Source organism: Anopheles arabiensis, chromosome 2 (genome assembly GCF_016920715.1).
Source record: "Anopheles arabiensis isolate DONGOLA chromosome 2, AaraD3, whole genome shotgun sequence".
Taxonomy (NCBI): Eukaryota; Metazoa; Arthropoda; class Insecta; order Diptera; family Culicidae; genus Anopheles; species Anopheles arabiensis.
The window spans coordinates 4,501,215-4,520,000 of record NC_053517.1 but is presented as its reverse complement, the minus strand read 5'-3'; the positions used below and the strand labels follow the sequence as shown (position 1 = coordinate 4,520,000).

Below are 18,786 nucleotides of genomic sequence, written 5' to 3'. Positions count from 1 at the left end.
TGATGGTGTTCAGCTCGGGCGAGCTGCAGGGCCGCGGCTTCAAGGCGAAGTACACGTTCGAGACGGAGTACAAGATACCGGGGACGGCCGCACCGGACGGCACGTGCAGCTTCACGTACCGCAGCACCTCGCGGAAGAAGGGCGAGTTCAACAGCCCGCGCTACCCGTCGAACTATCCGTCGGAGACGAACTGCTCCTACGTCTTCCTGGCCACGCCGAACGAGCAGGTCACGATCGTGTTCGACCACTTCAAGGTGAAGGCGGACGGGGCGAACACGACCGGCGGCGCGTACGGTGCGTCCGTCTGCTTCGAGGACTGGCTTGAGATGTACGTGCTGTATCGGGACGGGACGGATCGGTTCCTCGGGCGGTACTGCAGCCTGACGGCGCCCGGGCCGGTCGAGAGTCCGCGCGGCGCCGTCGGCATACGGGTAGTGCTCCACACCGACCTGGAGAACGTGGCGAGCGGGTTCAAGGCGCGGTACATCTTCGAGACGGCCAAATCGGTGTTCGGCGACTGTGGTGGGAACTTCTCCGGCGAGGACTCGGGCATCGTGACGTCGCCCAACTTTCCGGCCAACTACGACGGCCCGGGCAAGGGGCTGGCCTCGCGTGCCTGCAACTGGTACATCACTGCCCGCATCGGCTACAAGATACTGCTCAACTTTGACTACTTCGCGATCGAGGGCGAGCCGGCCAGTGAGTAGCATCAGCGAGTTGCTGCGGGGAGTTGTTGGAGCAGTGCGGTGACCAATAACTTACTGTTTTCGCGTACAATTTTAGCTCGTGGATGTGCGGCGGCCGTCATGAGGCTGTGGCTGTCACCCGACTCGGACATGCCGCCCATCGAGATGTGTGGCGAGAAGCCCGCGATGGAGCATTGGCAATACGTAACCCAGGGCCAGACTGCCCGGATCAGCTTTACCAGTGCCGACAAAGCAATCGGTGCCCAGGTAAGTCCAGATGGTCCAGTCCAGTGCTCGAAGACAGTCAGCTCATTCCGCTTCGGATTCCGCAGGGTTTCCGTATCATCTGGACCGAGGTACAGGACACACCGGTCGGACCGTCGTCCACGATCTCGCTGCTGTGCGAGTCCACCTACCACTTCCAGTGTCTCACGTCCGGGTACTGCATCTCGGAGCGGTTGCGCTGCGACGGCGTCAAGAACTGCGGCCCGCTGGACAATAGCGATGAAATGCACTGTGAGTCGTGAGTGAGTCGAACGGATTTCAGTTCATTTTATTTTATTTTTCTGCTCGGTTTCGTTCCGTTTTCCGTTTTCCGTTCTCCCCTGTTTTTCTTTCCCGTTTGCAAATTGCGTCCGGTACGGTTCTCCGTGATCCATACCGGTTCTTTCTCTCAGTTCCCTGCCCGATCGAAGCGATCGTGTGCGCCACCGAACACTGTTGAATTGGCAACCCGCGCAACCAAGGAGCATTTCGCAATGTCTTGCCACCATTTTCCCTTTGTGCACAGACGGACGGCATGCCCCGCGCGTGTGTGATGTCTCGTGCTTGTTGTCCACAGAGGAAGCGCCGTTTGCATGTTTGCTGCAAGCCAGAGTTCGAGCATGTGCTGCTAACTCGACTGCCCCCGGAGCAGGGAGTACGCCATATCAGTGGCGCATCATTATTGACACATTGTGCATACTTCCATCAGCATCTCATGTACCCTAACCCCATTGGCTGGCACTCTCCAAAGGGACCCTCTGTATACCACCTTGTCGTGTGATGTCTGTATGTCAGTGTGTGATTCTGTATGTCTTGTGATCATGTTTCCCTATCTGTTGGAAGTCGCTTACAATCTGAACGTTTTAGTTATGCATTTCCCCACTCCCGATTTTCCAATTGGCACCGAAACTGAGAGCTCACTTTTAATTGGAACTTAATTCGTATTGGATATGAAAATTGGAAACACAGAAGACAAAAAAAACAATGAAGCGAGAGCTGCTCTTCCAACAATTTGGAAGCCGATACTGTCGATATTGTATGTTCACGTCACGTCCTTTTGAAATGTTTCATTAGTGTCTTCTTCTATGCTCGAGTCTGCACGAATCTATCTCTCTCTCTTTTACTCTCTTTCTCTCTCTCTCTAACTCTTAATCTTGGTTTGAAGATTGTATTTGTTTTTGGTTTGTATCGAAAGGTTATTGGTTTTTCCCGTTTGTACATTGATCTCGATCAGTTTGCACTGTTTTAGTTTTCGTTTTGGGGCATTAACCACTGTTAGTTTCATGTTTGGAGCAAACACTTTACGTTCCTCATTTTGTGTCCATGTGTGTGTGAATGTGTGTGTGCATACCGGTGACATACCGATCCTAGCCGGGTCAAAAAGGGGATCGGTTCCAGCACACATCCAATCCATTGGCACAGTTACCTCATACGCGAACGACCAATCGGTTTTGAATGTCCTAAGTGTATCACTGATTTAGATTTCGCTCACCAAAAATCTCACCAAACCCGATCGTGATGAAATGTTGTGCGCTGGAATTGGTGGCAAAACTAAAATTGTATAGAAAATATCTTCATTTCATCACGAACAAGGGTTTGGCACTCGATATGTTTCTCTTCATCCTGTCACAACACCCAAAAAAATTATGCATCCTCTTGTAAGTGGCCAATTCTCATCTCTATCTTTTCTTGTTTTTTCTTTCTTTTCCAAATAATCTCTCCACTTTGCTCAAAACTTTCTTCCTACTACTACTACCACTACTACTACCACTACTACTTTTTCTAATATTTCTACCACTACTATAACTGTCACATTAAATGATGTACGACTTTTACTACATTGACAAACGTTTACCGACATTTTGCCACATACCGACATATACCGTGCATGATTTGACCTGAAGGTGATGCGTCAACGCGATCGCTAACGGGCCACGCCTTACTGTTAGTCGTGGTTTGGTTGAGTAGAGCGTTGTTCGACGTTGGAGTGTGAAGAAAGTCCAAGTGGACTTTAGTGCAAAGCAAGTAACCGTGATCTGTGTTTCGAGCAAATTGAAATGCAGAGCACTCTGCATCTAGATGCATTTGGAACACAATTGCGCGACATTAGTTGAAGATGCTGTAGCTGTGTGTATTTGTGTCCGTGTGTGTGTGTGTGTGATACGCATAAGTGTTCGAATAATTGCATTTAAAATTACGTCGTCTGAGCAGGACGGTTAAAATAATTCCCTACCGAGCATGGTTTCTAGAAGAAAAACAAAAGATCAACAACGCACGGCAAAGCCAAACCGCGACTGAGTGTTTTTGGTACAGAGATCGTGTACGTGTTTGCAAAACAGACATCCAAATTCCTCCTACCCAATGACGGACGCCCGACAAAACATACACCGAATTCTTAATAACGAAAACGATCGTAACGCTTACACGCTAAAATCTACGATCTAGCCGACTAAACTCTAATCTGATCCAAGTGAGTCCCGTTTTACCTTTTAACCCTAGGCATCTGTCTATTTTATATTACCTCTTACTCTAATGTCTACTTACTCTATATTTGTACATATAAATATGAATATCTTTACATTTGCGTTCCGATTGCAAACTTTTCTCCATCCACCACCACCACCACTAGCACCAACACGCGCACACGTACATTTCACATGCACAACATCTTTTTTGGTTTGTTATTGTACGCCCGTAGTTTGTACTTCAGATCGCATGAACTGACTCCCACCTTTGCAGGTGCACGCGTAGAGTAGAGTGATGTTCTTGTTGCGTTGTTTGTTTGTTTCATCCATTTTTCAACAACTTCCGCATCTGGTGTGAACCTCAAGATCCTCTTGATGTTTACCAAAACAGCGGCCAAAGGGACGGACCGGCAAATCGCTTTCCTCTGTGTGTGTGTGTTTAAGTGCTTTCATGCTCATCATGCGATCATCTCTCCATACGCTCATATGCCCATTCGTTATAGTGGTTTCGTTCCGTTTCGCTGACACATTGAGTTGAATCCTCGTAAATGCTCCTCGGCTACCTAGCAGATAGCTCCACGGTCTGTAATGCTGTGTACTGGAAAGAAGAAGCAATAGGAGCGGTACAATAGTATGGTTTTTCCGTTATTACAATTCTATCCCGATGTACGCTCAGTTGTGTCTCGTTTATGTGCTAACTGTTTAACTTTCCTTCTTTTTCATTTCCATTTTAGTTTGTGGTCATTTGTCTAACCCCAGCTCATGTGTTCGTTTGTTTGTCCATTATTGTTTTAGTATCGGCAGTATTTATTCTACATAATGAACTGAGGTTTGACTCATCTCAAAATGCATACACAGATATAATTGTTCCTTGTTGTTTCAATTGGTTACTTACTTCAAACAAAGCTTACACATAATCTCGATTCAACAACAGTAACACTATCGAAGAAAAAATAAATAAATAAAAAATACATCATTCACATCATACACTAACTAATCATATCAACCATCGAACACGCTTTTCAACACACAACACACACTTACTTACTATCTCTCTCTCAAGCGTTAGTGCACACTGCTACATAACACGTCACTCGCTAGTGTAACGCATACAGACACAATTACTCTCACCACTAATACTCACTAAAGCGACCATCAACACTCCTCACCTTCTCACCTCTGATAATGTTCCCGCGTCTTGGCCATTCATCACTAATCGAATGTTTTGAATCTTTTCCATTCCCTTTTTCACTCTCTTCCACAATACCCACTCTCAATCCACTTCCTTCCACGCCACCCCTTTCTCTCTCTCTCTCTCTCTCTATCTCTCTCTCTCTTTCTCTCTTTCATTAACGAATCTACCGTGCGTCCACCTTGGCGCCCGTTCGTGTGTATGTATCGATCTTTGCTTTTGCCTTTTGCCGGTCACCCGTGTCACCATCCTGGCGTTGGGCACGCGCCACAGGCATCATCATAGTGCCCGAGGAGGATCACGGCGCCTTAATAATATCCTGCATAGCCGCCGCCTCGTTCCTAACCTGTCTCCTCTGCACTCTCTGTCATCGAAAAAGAAAACGCAGACATCACAGACAGCTGGGGCTGCATAGGAACGCCGCCCACTACGACTCGACGACCAGTGCAACCGGTATAAGTAAATAGTTTTCCAATTGCTCCTCCACATACACACACAAACACACACTCCCAAAACTCCCTGAAATGCCGTGCGTGACGTCTAACGCTGTCTTTTTCCTCTGCTGCCATTCTCGCACAGGCCTTGGATCGAGCCGTCGCCATCTGCAGGGCGGTGGCAGCCTGTCCGGCAGCCTGCACGGCATCAACAACGGGGAGCCGATGCACATACCGCCGGCACCCCTGCCGCCCGTCAGCGTGCCGCCGCACGTCTGCATCAACGACACGCTGATCGACACGGACGACCTGAACGACGACCTGTTCATGAGCAACTGCGAGCGCTTCTCGAGCGGCGACAGCGTATAGCAATGAGTGCCATCAACGGGCCCGGTGCGGCCGGGCTCGCGGGCAATGATGCTGGCGGCGGGCGACACCGCCCGCAAGCCCGTACCGCGCCACTGCCGGTGCGCGTGCAGCTTCTGCCAGCACTTTCTGGAGGCGCAAAACTGCTGCTCGCTCTACTACCACTACCCGTGCGACTCCTGCTATCTGCTGCTGACGCTGCTGTGCGTGCCGGGCCGGGTCGAGATGCAGCACAGCCCGGTGTACGGGCCCGCCGTCGGTGGCCGGTAGAGCTCTGGGGCGTAGGCGACAACAACAACAACAACAACGACGACGACGGAGAGGCGACGGGGGCATGCAGTAACAGTAGATAAATAAAATATTTTAAATTGCGAACGGACGGGCAGGTCTCTTTCTCTACACCCCTTCCCCCTAGTTTTTCTCCCCTACATTCGGTCCCAACTCCACCCGCTACAGCCCCCCATGCGTAGGGGATCGTAAAAACAAAGGAAGATTTCATAACACTTAAATTAAGCAACAGCAGCCGTGTACGATGCAATCGAGAACGCTAGCAAGCAGGCAAGCAAAGACGGACAAGGATCGAACCCCGCAGGCAGCCGCACCCCAATACAGGTTGATTTTTCGATGGGCTGGGCTGGGAGCTAGGTTTTTCATAGCCACTGCAATACTAGGACGAAGGCACACAGACGATGTGACACAGAGAGAGAGAGAGGGAGACGGAGAACGAGTATATAATGTAATAAAATTGAAGAAAAAGGAAACTAGACGCAATACACTAGCCAGCACCTTGGACAGACCCGGCTGGACGGACAGACGTGTAAGGTGTGCCGGTATTGTGGCCTCAAACGTTGTGGGTCCCTCACTCCCCTCACACACACACCCCCACACCACAGGAGCCACACGCGCACACGCGGGGGTTTTGCAGTGAGAGGTGCAGTGCGCGCACAAGCTGCCATGGCAAGGGGAGTTTTATTTGTAGGTTCATTTTATACGAAAGCAAATACCGGTAACTAACGAGACGAGAGGTAAATAATAATCACAGTAAAGCAAACAAACAAGAAGAGGAAGAAGAAGAAAACAAACCTTTTTAACAATATTTCAATCTAGCAAAGCCAAACCAAGAGAGACAGACACACACAAAGAAAAGTGAAAAAAAAAACAGCTAAAGAAATGAAGGCGAAGCAAGGCTCCCAAACCAGAGGGGAGGGCCGAGTCAAGACATAAGCAACAGTATAACAGTATGTGTATGTGAAGATAAACTAATAAACGTACTAATAAACTGCACCTCGGGTAATGAAACGAGGAGAATAAAGAGTAAAAGACAAACAAATAGGAAATATCTAATACAATTTACCGAGGAAAGCCGGGGCGCCGGGCTCCGCGATGGACGGGGGAGGAAAGTGCAGGTCATAGTAGAACAAACCCACACATACATGTAGAAACATGATACACACACACAAACAGACACACACACATACACACAAACACATACATGCAATATAAGCTAACTAAATGCAAAGAAAATCAATCATCTATTCATGGCAATTCATACCTTAAAATACGATCCAAACTCATACCGGTACCCCGCGGGCGCTCACCACTATGTATCCACTACTATTTCGTACTCGAACCTTCGAAATGACGCTCAGAACGCTTCAGCCACACGTTACACAGACACCGCACAACAACACACCTTCCCAACCACAAAAGCTAACGCTCAAAACAACTGCAACATGAACATGAAGCGTATAAACAAAGGCATACCATTATTAACAAAGTACATACTGAAAGCATGCTAGACAAGAATAAATTAACGCCCCAAAAAACACACACACACCAGCACACACGATATCCCAGCATAGTAGGAAAACCGGGGGGGAGTGCGCGAGCAAAGCGAAAAAGAACACAAAAAAAAAATACAATGGAACGTAACAAGTAAACAATTTGTAACATAAAATAATGACTAAAATCCAAAAAAATGAGGAAAATGTTGTTTTTATATATTTGTACGAAATAGTTATTAGCAATTAAAGGAAATAAAAAAAAAATTAATATGGAAAAGGTACGAAAATTTAACAAAAAACATGACACATGAAACAAACCCGAACAGGCAGGCGAATATGGTGAAAAAAGAAAATAGGAAAATAGGAGGTAGCGAAGGAGAGCGAACTATCGAGTTAAAACGATGCTCGTTTTTGCAGCCGCGTGACAGCCGTGCGCGAGAATGATAGAGCGATAAGCGAGTAAGCGGGCAGGGGCAGGGAAAATAGGAAGGGCTCCGAACAGGCTCCGAACAGGCGAACAGGGCCAGTCAAAACGCGAGGCAACACGTAAAATAACTAACTAACAATGAACAGATTTTACTCCGTACAACTATCGAACAGGCAAATAATATTAGCAAAAACTTAACAACCAACAATAACCCCAATGCTGTCGCCGCTCGGTTCCCCCCCCCCCCCCCCGGGAACTGGGGCTCGGGTGCGGGTGAGAAAAACGAAACCAAAAAAAAAAAAAAAAGAAAATGGCGGAAAGTATGCACACCTAATGGAGTGGCGCGTGTGCGAGTGTGTCTTATGTGTTTCTGAAGTAACTCCGAACCGAACGTCAACCACTGGCTGCGATCGAGCTCGAGCTGGGAAAGGGTGGAAAGGTTTGGAATGGATCATTGCGCTAGATCAGAGGTTTGCACCATGTGTTAGGAATCGTTCATTGTTGCCTATTTGTATAAGTTTGTTTGCTAGAAGTCCTCTTCGAAATAGTCCCCGACTTGCCCCCGGGGCTCACCAATCGCCAAATTTTCGTGCAATCGAACTGGTGAGCTCTGAGTGGTGAGTGTTCTTTGGAAAGTGTGTATAGTTTCAGCATGCAGTTTCGTGACACCTCTTACCGTAACGGTGGCTATGTGTTTATTATCGGTTTGGCCAGCCATCGCTGCACTGTGTCACTGTGGCTGGTAATAAAATCGCCAACAAAACAAAGCAATCGTACCCGGTGGAGAACAACCGAGGGTAGTAGGAACTCTTTACTCTGATTTTACGCTTTCCTGTGGTATGGTCACAGACACACATACATCTACCATCTCGATAGAGCCGTTGGCAAAATTAAACGAATTAAGCGCACGCGTAACGATGTGAAGGTGGTAATAAACTTTAACATTAATCTAAATTAAAGTAACAGTACACACGAAATACCAAAATGCAAAGAAACTTTATTAAACAAAAGAAAACAAAAAAGAAAAACCTCCTACCCCCGTTCTAATGCAATCACACAACCTGTTGACAATTACAAGAGGAAGAACGAAGAAGAGCGGAAATGTTAATATGAACGTTGTGTGCATACTTGGAGGCGAGAGGGAAAGCGAGGAGAGCACGAGTATGTGTGTAAACGAGAGGAAACAGGAAACAAAAAAAAGGTGAACAAGCAGCAAACACCCGTAATCATAAACGATTAACCATGTATTCAATGTGTGTGTAAAGTAACGTTAAAATAAACAAGAAACAAAGCAAGCAAGCAAACAAACAAACAAACAAACAAACAAAACAAAAACATTTTAACAGAAAACGTGAACTGCAGAAGAAGAAGCAGTAGCAGAGGCAGAGAAAACAAAAATGTAGCAGAAAATGGAGAACAAAGCGAAACGATGCCAGCAACAGTATGGTTAACGACATAATTAAACAAATTAGGCAAAGCAAACACAGACACACACACACACAAGAAATAAACTCAAGCATTCCTTACACGAAACAGACACATTAACGGAAATTGACACAATCACACACACACACACACAAACGTAAAAAAGCAAACAATTAATCGTAAATCAAGAATGTATGCGTCCACTTATTAAACGAATTAACCGGGGAAGGAAAACAAAAGAAGAAAAAAAAAGAACAAGGCCAACAAATCGACACACAAAACAAAACCAAACTGGATAAGCAAGAGAGAGAGAGAGAGAGAGAGAGAGACAGAGAGAGGGACAAACTCGCTAAAATAAGTGGAAAACCGTCTAAAATAACACAAAACACAGTTGCGAAGCATATAAAATACAGCAAGGAAAGCTAGAAGGTCAAAGGTCAAACGAACGAGCATAAGCGGGACGGGGGTGTTGAAAAAGTGAAATAGAACAGGCGCTCAAAGCATCTATTGCAGGAGGATGGAAGCACACTATACAGGTGATACGGAGAAAGGAGGAAGGAGATACAGAGGCAAATGTATACAAAGGAAGCCCAGCAAGTTGCAGGTCGCTAATATCTCCTAATATTTAGTTCAATTAATAAACGATTTTCTCTCATTTCTTCATTTCCTCAGAAGAAAAGGAAGAAAAAGGGATACGTGACTCCCCCGGCCAGATAGGACAGACAAACATCACTCACTCACTACTCATTATAGGAACAAACAAAAGCCATACCGTCTCAGTTTGATTGTACATTCGATTCGTTTGTCTACAGACTGTTTGTTGGACTGCCCGCAATTGGGGCCCAGCAAAGCAATGGAGTGTGCGAAAGCGGGAAAACAGCTCAAACGGAGGAAGGAAAAATCAGCTGAATGTGCTGTGTGAGTTTGAAAAGGGCGATGGAAAATTGGTTTCATGTTACTAGCAATGTGTGCTCTGCAATATGCCAATATCAACCAAGTATGATTAATGGAAACATGCGCGATCACCGTGGTGTAATAGCGTGGGTAGTAAAACCGCGAATGTAGTAGCCTTTTGCCTCCCGAACATTCACAAATACACATACACAGAGACACAGATAAGCATAATTATACGTACTTACACATACTGACGGTGAAAGTGGAGCTACACAGCTAGCCGTAGCATGTGTAAGTCCGTGATTAAGTGTTGAATCTTGTATCGACTAAATCCCTTTTTTCAGTACAACTAACTGTCCACTGTAAAGTGTTTGTCTATTTGATCATATAGAAAACAGTCTTACAACTACATTAAATTGTTTGAACTATCGAATTTTAGTTACAAACACACACACACATACAAACACATTCCCTTCATCGACTCGGGTTTTCTTTGAAGGTGACGTTTGGGCGTGAAGTGATGATACGCGCGGGAAGCTAGGACGAAGCAGAGAACAAAAAGGGGGAAAAGAAAATCACTGCCTATAACAAGTAAACACATATTTAAAATTTTATCTAACAAAAAAAAACAAACCAAGAAAAAGAAACCCAAAACTAAGCGAAGGAAATGAAATATACATACAACAAATACCATTCACGCCATAGGGCCAATATAGATCGAGCGAGCAGCATAGCATTGGGTGCTTGGGAGAAGCAAGCGGCAATAGCGGCAACATCAGTGGACATCTCCGTACATCGTTAGGACGTCGCGTTGCGTGATCATGCATGAACTGAGGCAAACGTCGCCTTGAAGTACTTCCCCCTAGTCCTCCCAACTCCCCGTTTGTTGCTACTTATTCTATCCCGTCGAAAAAGACACGCGACAGGTGCGATTTCATTTCCGCTAGAAACCTTTCATTTCGTCCTCCATGCTACCGTACACTCACTCATAGATAACTGCAAAGCAGCTACAGCAAAACAAAACGCGCAAACTAAAAACAATGACAATCGGTTGTTTCAACTTTCACGGCATGTCTCCAACTAACTTGCAAGACGACGCAAGATGAGCTGAGCAACTCAAGACGGTAAAGGTTGTCATATAAATGTTTATCTTATTTGAAGCACTCTCTAGCCACCATCTATTGCAATAATCAACTGGTACTGCGTAAGCATCGCGTCAATCATCTAACGAAAAAGAGAAGGTGTGTGTGTGTGAGGGAGAGAGAGAGTCAAACGCATCCTAAAAAATCACACGTACACACCGCGTGTTAAGCATACGGATTTAACGAGCGCAGCAGCAAAACACAAACAAAAAAGGACACTAAAATAGCTTCGTGCACATTTATAAATGCCACTAACTTACTGACCACATTTCCCTCGAAGACAGGCAAGCAGAGCGCGCGGCAGACGGAGGCTACACTTATCTATAATAAAAGCATACTAATAACAACAGAACAACACAGAGCAAGCAAGCAAGCAAGTAAAAAACAAACAAGCAAAACAGCGAAAGGTCATGCATCAAATCCGAAGAAAAGTTTAAACAATCCACGTGTCGACGAGCACACGTGTCAAACAAGCAATCCAAAGTACGGTTTGCGCGGGAAAAGAGAGCGAGCAAGTGATCGATTGATCAAGAGAGCAAGAGAGCAAGGGAGACAGATAGAGAGGACGACCGAAAGAGAGAGTAAGAGCGAGAATGTATGCGTGTGTGTGGATGTGGTTGTACGAGCGAGGAAATGCAAGCATGAAGAAATATTGAAAACAATTAAGAAAAAAAAGTAATTCCTAATGTTGTTTGTTATAATCAAAAAATAAACTGTTACATAAATTATAAAAAAAAATAATAACAAAAAACGTAAGACCGTATCTGGACAAAAAAGGAAAATGTTAAGAGTATAGAACTCATTTTGATATTAATAAACGAAGAAGAAGAAGAAGAAGAAGAAGAAGAAGAAGAAAAACAAAATACATACGCACGCACACTCTGCGGGTGAGCAATAGCACGAAGCTCGCCTAACGTGAAGTAGTGCTTGGCGCGTGTGTGTGTGTGTGTGGAGGGCAAGGTCGCGAGCGATTACGATTTTGGATGTACGCGGTAAAACCACTGTCTAGCGGAAGAACACGATAGTTGTAGCAAAAAAAAGGGTATTAAGAAACAGTGACGGTGAAATATGATAAAGAGCCAAAACTGGAATAAACATTAAACTAACAAAACGGGAGATAAACAATTAAAGCAACAAACCGATAGACACACACACACACACACACAGACATAGGCAAAGAACACGCACAAAGCGATAAAACTACACACATCCACATACACACAAACACGCAGAGATCCAAAACCGAAGGCAAGCGATCAAAACGAAAGAAAGAAAGAACAGAAATAAACTCAAACAAAAACATACACACATACACAAACAAAGGATGCGACACAACAAATGCAAAGGAAACAGGAGTAACAGGAGAAGCAAACAAACAAGCAGTGCTAGGAAAGCAAAAGAAAGCTGTAATTTTAAGAATCAATAACGTGAGTTAACGAAAAATATAAGATAATGATTTAAAGAAGATAGTGTTTTTTCGACAAACAAGTGTTTCTTTTTATTCCTGGGCTGCTCGGGAGTTTTGAAAAACATCCGAAAATAAGCAGGAAAAACATTAATTGTTGAGACGATCCTGTTGAGTCAAATGCATCCACGTTCAGCATGCTGTTTACCAACGGTGTTTTCAAACTCAACGGTCAAAGCGCACCTTCTCCAAATGCAATGGAAGTCTCATTCATCAAGAGGTTTGTTGGTGTCCGTGTGTCATAACGAAGCACACAGTACATTTTAACTGTGATAATTGTTATTTGTTTCATTTAATTGAAGAAAAAAAATGTATAAATGATTTTAAATTATATTTTTGAAATTTGTCTTGTGGCCATAACTGTTATATCCCATGGTGATCATAGTTTAAACTGTACACTCAGAGAGTTGAAACTGGGTTGACCTCTATTATATCGTATTTTTAACATTGTTGGAAGGGTTTCTGTAGCCAAATTTCCACAAAATGAGAAAAAGGGTATTTAAAAGATTTCTAATCAACAACTTCAAATACATAATTCCTCAGTACACGTACAGTAGTTTTAAATCGTTTATCAAACACACACGCACACACTCACACACTGACACTGCGCCTGTCAACAAATGCTGTACCAAAACAACGCTCTACGCGACGAAAGCAAACGATTTCGGACTGCCGCTAGTTTTTTCCTGAATATTCTGCAAAATGTCTATTGAAATTGAATCCGCCGAGTAAGTTGCATGAAGCAGGTGAACAGTGTCGCTGGGTGGTATCTAATTTGTGCGCTCTTCCTCCTTTTCAGTGTGATCCGTCTCATTCAGCAATACCTGAAGGAGTCCAACCTACACAAAACGCTGCAAACACTGCAGGAGGAGACGGGTGTTTCGCTCAACACGGTCGACAGCGTGGAAGGGTTCGTGTCCGACATTCACAATGGCCACTGGGACACGGTGCTGAAGGCGATCCAGTCGCTCAAGCTGCCCGACAAAAAGCTGATCGATCTGTACGAGCAGATAGTGCTGGAGCTGATTGAGCTGCGCGAGCTGGGCGCCGCCCGGTCGTTGCTGCGCCAGACGGATCCGATGATAATGCTGAAGCAGCAGGAAGCGGAACGGTACATCCATCTCGAGAACATGCTACAGCGTGCGTATTTCGATCCGCGGGAAGCTTATCCGGAGGGTTCGAGCAAAGAGAAACGCCGAGCCGCCATTGCGACGGCACTGGCCGGTGAGGTGTCCGTGGTACCGTCGTCGAGACTGTTGGCCCTGCTGGGACAGGCGTTGAAATGGCAGCAGCACCAAGGATTGCTACCGCCCGGTACAACGATCGATCTGTTCCGCGGTAAGGCAGCCATCAGGGACCAGGAGGACGAATCGTACCCGACGCAGCTGGCCCGGCAGATCAAATTCGGCCAAAAGTCGCACGTAGAATGTGCACTGTTTTCACCCGACGGACAGTATCTGGTCACCGGCAGTGTGGACGGCTTCATCGAGGTGTGGAACTTTACCACCGGCAAGATACGTAAGGATTTGAAGTACCAGGCCCAGGACAACTTCATGATGATGGAGCAAGCCATCCTGTCGATGGCGTTCTCGCGCGACTCGGAAATGCTGGCGACCGGCTCGCAGGACGGACAGGTGAAGGTGTGGAAGCTGCTTACCGGCCAGTGTTTGCGTCGGTTCGAGAAAGCTCACTCGAAGGGCGTCACCTGTTTGCACTTTTCGCGCGACAACAGCCAAATTCTCACCGCCTCCTTCGACCATCTGATCCGCCTGTACGGGCTGAAGTCGGGCAAAATGCTGAAAGAGTTCCGCGGCCACACGTCGTTCGTGAATGAGGCCGCCTTTTCGCCCGACGGTCATCACGTGCTGAGCGCCTCATCGGACGGCACGGTAAAGGTGTGGTCGCTCAAGACGACCGAATGCATCTCGACGTTCAAAGCGCTCGGTACGCACCTGGCGGTCAACTCCGTGCTGATACTGCCAAAGAATCCGGAACACTTTGTGGTGTGCAATCGATCGAACACGGTCGTCATCATGAACATGCAGGGCCAGATCGTGCGCTCGTTCTCGTCCGGTAAGCGCGAGGGCGGCGCCTTCATCTGCGCCACGATATCGCCCCGGGGCGAGTTCATTTACTGCTGCGGTGAGGATTTGGTGCTGTACTGCTTCTCCGTGACGTCGGGCAAGCTGGAGCGTACGCTGAACGTGCACGAAAAGGACGTCATCGGGCTGACACACCATCCGCATCAGAATCTGCTCGCATCGTACGGGTGCGATGGGTTGCTGAAGATGTGGAAACCCTAAAGAAGGTAGGGAATAGCTGGCATTAATCCGTTGGTTTGTTGTGTGAAACAATACGCGATAGCCGCTGCTTGTGTAGTAGCCTACCATACAATAAAGGACAAACGCCGTGTGACATCAAGGCGAGCGTACGCATTAGACGAAAGAAAACATTTCGTTCTTAGAAAATGTTTGGGCTACTGCTGCTGCTGCTCCCAAGGCGCAAGGGCATGCATAATAAATCGCTGCTACAGGACGATGCACAGGTCTATCACCCTCTGCTCGGGCGCCATAGTTAACGCCGAACAAAAGGGCTGCTAATGATGTTTGCATTTCTTCTTCACCGGTCCCGTCTCCCTCCGTTCGAGCTGGAAAAATAATTCAGTTAGTGGGTATATTCAGGCCAGTGGCAGCTACTACCGAGAAGCCGGGTGACGGCAGAATGGTCAAACAACTACTAGAGCAAGTGGTTGAAATTGTCTTCAAAAAATAGTTTTACTTCCAAACAATGGAATGAAATTGCTTGAGTGAAAGTAAAAAAGGGGTCTTTGTAGAAGTTATTTGCTCTGACCCTTTTACGCACGTGCAGGCGAGCAATAGTTAATATGCGAATGGTTTTGCGACCAACGAACTAACGAAATTACCACGACGAGCATGAACCTAATCAAGCAAGCAACAGCGGTAACACTGCAAGAGGCAGCAGCCATAAATATACTCACGCCATCGCGGATCTCGCAACTCGTGGCGCGTGGTTTGCGCGTTTGCGTTACGTACGGACGGACGGACGACGTCATTCTTGGCAGCGGATTCTTAGAGACTGAGGGCTGAAAAAGCTGATTGAATCATAACCCATGGCTAATTAATTCTTGTGAACAAGGTTTTTCCCCTTTTTGCTGCTGTGATCCTGTGGTGCACATCGCTTGGTGAGGTAACATGCTATACTGCATATGTGACCTGCAGGATCTGCGAGGAAATTACACCAAAGCTATTCTAATACAATGTAAAATATAATTTGATAACATGTTCAACCGAGTCCTAGCTATATTGTGAGTATGAAGGACAGCTTATCATTCATTCACATCCTTCGACAACGATATACGGTCGCACAAGGCTCAAGGCAATTGTTTTGTTTTGAAATGCATATCAAACTAAGCTTTTGAGGTACTTCAACAACCAATATTGACATCGGATACAACTGTGATCCCTTTGGCAAAGAGCAACTCCGACCTCCACGCGTGTGCTCGATACAGTATCAATCCTTTCCCAGCTCTTCCCACGTGGCTACACATGTCCCAAGCCGCCACATACAAGCAAAACGGACAAAAAAGAGGTCTCGGTTTGTAAACACAGATGACCGGCGTGGAGGGACGCGCGTTGTTTATCGGTTTGTGCTAAAATAAACCACGTCGCACGTACGGATACAACAGACACACACACGGATCTCGCCAGCTCAGGAGAGGGTGTCGGAGTGTGGTGTGCATGTGCCGCTCGTCGTCTGAAATTGAAATGTGTTTGAAGTCCGAACGATGAAATGTGGTGCGCTATTCAATCATCTCTGCGCTGGAATGCATCCACGAGAATCGTTTGGGTCGTTTGCGTAGACGCAACAGAATATTTGCTGGCATCGTCCAAAGTATTTCGGTACTCCCTCGAATGTATGTGGTGACATGGCTGGGAGGTGGCAATTATTGACATAATTTAACCACCACTTTCCAGCGAATCGATTCCTCTCCCCCCCCCGAAATTCCCGATCAACCTGCCTATAACCGGCATGATTGAATTGTGCGGAACCTCACAGACGAGTTTACTTCTCGGATTTAATGGGTGTGTGTGTGTGTGTGGGTCTCAATTACCTAAGCTGATCGATGCCGGTATGAACCCTCACCCTCACCCTCTTCGCGCAAACCCGTTCGGCGTCAATTAGACCAAACCGCTGGTTGGTGTTTATTTATGCTCGGGTACATTGAATTAGCAAACCCCGCCTCGCCACTGCCACTGCCAACTACGAAGCGATTGAGCGTGGGATTACCAACCGCTGGCGCGTGAAATCGAACCTCACTTTGCTGTGCGAATTTGCTCTAACCCATTGCGCTCGTATCAAATACCAGATTAAAAAGCCGAAAGCCGACTACCACCCAGGACACCCACGTGAATTTTTGGAAATGAGTGAGAGAGAGAGAGAGAGGCAGAAGGAAAGAAATAGAGAGAAAATTATCGAGAGATGGTCGTGCTTGTTGAGGGAGGGCAAAGAAGTAGTACTATGAAAAGTGTTGCTGACTAAAAATAGGTTACAAACTGGCGCGGGTTTTCCGACCTGTTGGTGGTCCTCGGTTCCATGATGGACCGAGTCACACACACACACACGCAGACACGCATAAACATCAACGAATTGAAAGCAAATTTTGATCAATAATTCGATTCCATTCGATTCCGGTTTCCGCCGAACCCCCGGTGCCTTTCAACTCGATCTCAGCTCGCATCCACGTGGTCGGTAGTCGTTGTCCTGAAGATGTCCAAACCGTTGCCACCGGAGAAGATAATTAAATTGAGTAATTTACTAAGGCTCTTGGCTCTTATCGAGATGCTCCTTACCGATGACGATGGGGTGGTAGGTTAATATTTTTGGCAACAAAATTGATCCTTCCACACATTCACCTCCACGTGGGGAAGTAAGGCCGGAAATACTTAGACGTGAGATAATTTCAGTTTGATAGTATGCGAATATCACTTCAGGTGTACCCAGACACTGCAAACCATGCCATCTGAGATCGTTTGAGCTCAGATCACCGGAAGTAACTTGATCCCCAACACCACCAAAATGGAAGGTCGCCAAGGGCGCAATTTCCATGTCTGCAATTCCTGTTGGATGGAAGAAGCAACGTGAGACATTTTTGTAGCCTCTTGGTAATGAAATTGAATTCATTTTAATCCAAAACGGGGCGTGATGGAAGGTTTATGCGTGTCCGATTTCCTAATGGTCATAACTGCTCTGTTGAGTCACGATATCGCGCTGCAAATTCATTCTTACGCCATGCGCCATATCATACTGTCGCACGTCGTTCGATTCTGTAAACTCGGCAAGAATTTGCACTTCTCGGTATTGTTCCATGTTCTTTCAAAATTCATTTTATTTTGCAGTGTGAAGGCACAGAACTTCAGCGTATCAGGTCGCTTAAATTTGCTGGAAATCGACGCGATAATGTTACCATTATTAGGAATGGAATGGGCGCGTACTATGTAGGCCCTAGGATAACGCTTGAATGAATCGAACGTCCCTAAACCAGTACGTGGAAGAACGATAACGATAAAATTTGGAACACAATACATTGCTCTGTGTTTTGTTGTTACTTTCTCTTTGGCTTGTAAGTGTTTGATAAAGTCGTTTTGTGAAAAACAAAAAAAGAAATAGCAGAAGGTTTGCTTGACGGACGTAACTGTGTGGGGGCTGCCAACCGACAGAGGGTAAGCTTTTCCCTCTGTGCAGCAATTCCCTTTTGGCCGTACCGAGTCGTATCACCTGTACGACGATGTTTGTTGTGGATTTATGGATGCCTTCGCATCCTCCATCACCACCACAGTTCGTTCTAATCTGCTAAGCCAGGGGCAGTTTTTGGTTGAGTGAAAGAAGGTCCTCTCCCCCCTCAGGGGAGAGCTCAGGGGAAGCTTACTGCTTGCCTCTTCCGTTTTGGGATGCTGATGCGTGTGTCAGCAGCAGTGGGAAAACAGCTCCAACCGACCGACATCATAGGTGCGTCGGTAACGTACGGTTTGGACAGGTCATCATAGCTCGATCCCGGGCAGATCCCGGTTTTACTTGCGGAAGCAGGCGTATTGATTACGACACGCCGAAACGTTGCGGTTTTGTTGCTCAGGCTTGTAAAGCTCGGAATAAGGAAACAATTTTCTCGGAAATAAATACACGTAAAACACCAACACCCCTTACTGCAAGCGTATGCGGAATGG

At 46.2% G+C, this 18,786-nt stretch overlaps 2 protein-coding genes across 18 annotated transcripts in view; both read left to right on the top strand.

Moving 5' to 3' along the window:
* Positions 1–12,564, top strand: part of LOC120896737 (cubilin) — an 89,625-nt gene extending 77,061 nt beyond the window's left edge. For 8 of the 17 annotated variants that reach the window (XM_040301121.1, XM_040301123.1, XM_040301120.1 and 5 more), the window contains exons 13-17: positions 1–699; positions 784–953; positions 1,019–1,202; positions 4,881–5,066; positions 5,187–5,410. The exon at positions 1–699 is cut by the window's left edge and continues 134 nt beyond it. In XM_040301121.1, the coding sequence (XP_040157055.1) occupies positions 1–699; positions 784–953; positions 1,019–1,202; positions 4,881–5,066; positions 5,187–5,410 (1,463 nt within the window). The other 9 variants (XM_040301128.1, XM_040301129.1, XM_040301126.1 and 6 more) reach the window with 7 other exon arrangements.
* Positions 12,565–13,155: 591 nt separating this feature from the next.
* Positions 13,156–14,965, top strand: LOC120896502 (WD40 repeat-containing protein SMU1). Its single transcript, XM_040300676.1, has 2 exons — positions 13,156–13,272; positions 13,344–14,965. The coding sequence occupies exons 1-2, from the start codon at positions 13,247–13,249 to the stop codon at positions 14,845–14,847; spliced, it is 1,530 nt and encodes a 509-aa protein (XP_040156610.1). The 5' UTR covers positions 13,156–13,246; the 3' UTR covers positions 14,848–14,965.
* The last annotated feature ends 3,821 nt before the right edge of the window (positions 14,966–18,786 follow it).

Coding starts and splice junctions, on each gene's coding strand:
- LOC120896502 (XM_040300676.1), top strand. CDS start 13,247: ATGTCTATTGAAATTGAATCCGCCGA. Junction 13,273..13,343: donor ATTGAAATTGAATCCGCCGA/GTAAGTTGCATG, acceptor CCTCCTTTTCAG/TGTGATCCGTCTCATTCAGC.